The 2,794-nt window shown below is 30.6% G+C and overlaps 1 protein-coding gene across 1 annotated transcript in view; it reads right to left on the bottom strand.

The window, feature by feature from the left end:
• Positions 1–412: 412 nt before the first annotated feature.
• The window catches only part of LOC106332604 (translation initiation factor IF-3-like), an 18,365-nt gene continuing 15,983 nt past the window's right edge, over positions 413–2,794 (bottom strand). The window contains exon 6 of the mRNA XM_013771085.1: positions 413–521. Within this exon, the coding sequence (XP_013626539.1) occupies positions 465–521 (57 nt within the window). The 3' untranslated portion in view covers positions 413–464. The remainder of the gene's footprint in view (positions 522–2,794) is intronic.

The raw sequence follows: 2,794 nt of genomic DNA on the forward strand, positions 1-2,794 counted from the left end.
GACTAGTTCATTTTCCAATAAGCAAATAAAAGGGTATGTGTCCTATGCGTGTAAATAATTTTGATATTTTTAAAAGTTATTGTTATTTTAGAATTATGAATTTATTTATATAAATGTAAATCAAATTACTTTTTAAAATATTACTTTTTAAAATATTACTATTTAAATATACATTTTATTAGGTGGATGGCCCACACATAACAAAATTAATAGAATATATTAAAAAAAATTAGTAAGTATTTGATTAATTTTTTAGTTTATACGTTGAAATAGTGAATAGTGAAAACTGTATAATACTCAAATAATTGAGTTGAATTCATTTCTAGATTTAGATAGTAAGAGTAATATTTAGATTGAACGGTAACAAGGGAATAAGTGAATAATATTAATGGTTAAACAAAAAAGCGTTGAATGATAAAATATGAATGTTAACACAAAAGAAATATGTAGGTCATTTGCATCCTTCACATCTCCATCAATATTGATGCTTGCTTTGCTTTAAACTGTAGGTCCTTTGCATCCTGGAAGAGAAAAAGAAAGTGAAATGAAAAATTTATTGCTAAAAATTCTTATTTATTTTATTTTTCATCTTAACATAAACAAAACTTTCAGTCCGGTTTATCATCATGATACATGTCGAATATATAAACTATTATTCTAAAACTGTCCTAAAGAAAAATCATTGGATGCATAAATTGAAACTAATAACTCGCGCTAACAAGTAGTGTTCTCAGACTTGCGTATAAAAGGAGGTGAACCAAATTAATTATAAGAGATCATTATGATGGTTTGGAATTATACTATTAACCGGTTAGAGTCGAGCCATATCTATCTATCTTCTATATATATATATATATAAAGTTAACTTTTTCTCTTCTTATAACAAATGGCAGGGGGGTTTGATGACATGTGTCCCCATATATTTTTTTTTTTTACATTTTAGGTCATTCTTCTTTTACATTTTTGCAATTTGGCTTAATACTTTCTAATTGTGCCATAAAATCTTTCTCACACTAACCATTATTATATGAAATTTTATAATCTATTTTATTGGTAAGTAAAATTGAAGATGAATAAAAAATATAATATAAATATATTTTAAATATTTTATTAATTCATAAGTAAAAAATAACATAAATTTTTTTTTTTTTTTGATATTTTCTATTATTTTATTTACAAATTATAAATTTATTTGACTATTAAAAACTATAAAATAACTAAACTAAAAAAACTAGAGTACGATAAATAATCTAAACCTAAATTTTCAAAATCACAAAGAAAAAACAAAATACTATAGTAACACTAACTCAGTAAAAGTCTGGAACACAAATGAACGCGATCAAGCACCAACCCAAAAAATAAAAAAAATGGGTCAGAAGGAGAATAATCAATGGAAGATAAAAGTCACCACGAAGCATGAAAACACATGCCTAAAGCACAACCACCAGCTAAGAGTTAAGAAGCACCTCACAAACAAACAACCACATACAAGGCGCTCATTGCCAACGAAGAATCACAAAGCTCTGAATAGAAGAGACCAAAGCTCCAAGAGACTAACTCCACACACCTATACCAAAGGAAGCAGGAAAAGAAGAAAAACAACATAAATGAAGGAGAATGAAAGATAACCACAAAGAAACCAAATCTCAAGTTTGAGACAAGAAATAATCTTCCAAGCCCACATAACATACACGAAGGAAAACACTATCCAAACCTGGAGTGGCCCAGCGATGAAAAGTGCAACGAGATGAGAGAACAAAGAGAGAAAAGGAGACTACAAAAAATCAATAAACTGTGGAGCCATCCTCGATCTATGAAGAGAACGTAAAAGTCAAATCAGCAAAAACTAGATCTTGAAAACCAAGACGAGCAGTGACTATCAACGACAAGCCAACTACGAGGAAGACAACATTAAAGACAACTAAACTCTGACCAACCCAAGGAGATGTAATCCCTAACATTAGCCAAATTTAAGGAAGAAGAGGACAACTATTGACCAGAACAGCGTACAACATCATGAGAAACAACCACACAAATGGGAACTCATAAACCTGATCTACAACAGATATTAGATAATCTCACAAGAGAAAAAGACGAGGAAAAACAAGAGAAACGAAGGTGAGTCTTTTTCCAGTGATGGTAAGAAACACCGCACACTGGAAATGTAAACGAAATACATAGATGGTGATGACTCAAGTCAAAATATGCGGAGAAGGAAAAAACATCTTAGGAGAATAATGTTCGACGTTGTTAACAAAAAGAATAGTGTTAAAAAATGTGAAAATATTAAATACAATGTTGACGCTTAAACCGTTAATGTTAGAATCAATAAATGCTTAAATGAAAATTTATTGAAATTCAAGATGCTTTACATCAGAAGCTCATTTCACTACTAACATACTACTATACACACAACAACACGTTATTGAAAAGACAAACTGATATATCATGTTTTTAATGCCATTATATTTGTGCTTTGAGTTAATTCTCAGTCCTAATTCGTGCTTAATTGATATCATTCCAGGTTTGGAGCAGGTGAAAGAGCAAAGAAGAGAGTTTCATGAAGTAAGATGTCATTTTGGAATATTCGATGCGGAACAGCCAGTTAGATCAATCCAAAGGTTGTTCCCAAAGAGAACAAGCGTCAGACTGTTCCCGATCATTAAGGAAATTTCCAATTCCGGAAGTTTGCCCTAGATTTCATCTCTTCTCTCTTTACCATGGGCGCCTCCATATAAAAAGCGGAGGCTATCATTTCTATTTGACTTACGCTAGTTTTACGAGAGACCTAGAA

Source organism: Brassica oleracea, chromosome C3 (genome assembly GCF_000695525.1).
Source record: "Brassica oleracea var. oleracea cultivar TO1000 chromosome C3, BOL, whole genome shotgun sequence".
In the NCBI taxonomy this organism is placed as follows: domain Eukaryota; kingdom Viridiplantae; phylum Streptophyta; class Magnoliopsida; order Brassicales; family Brassicaceae; genus Brassica; species Brassica oleracea.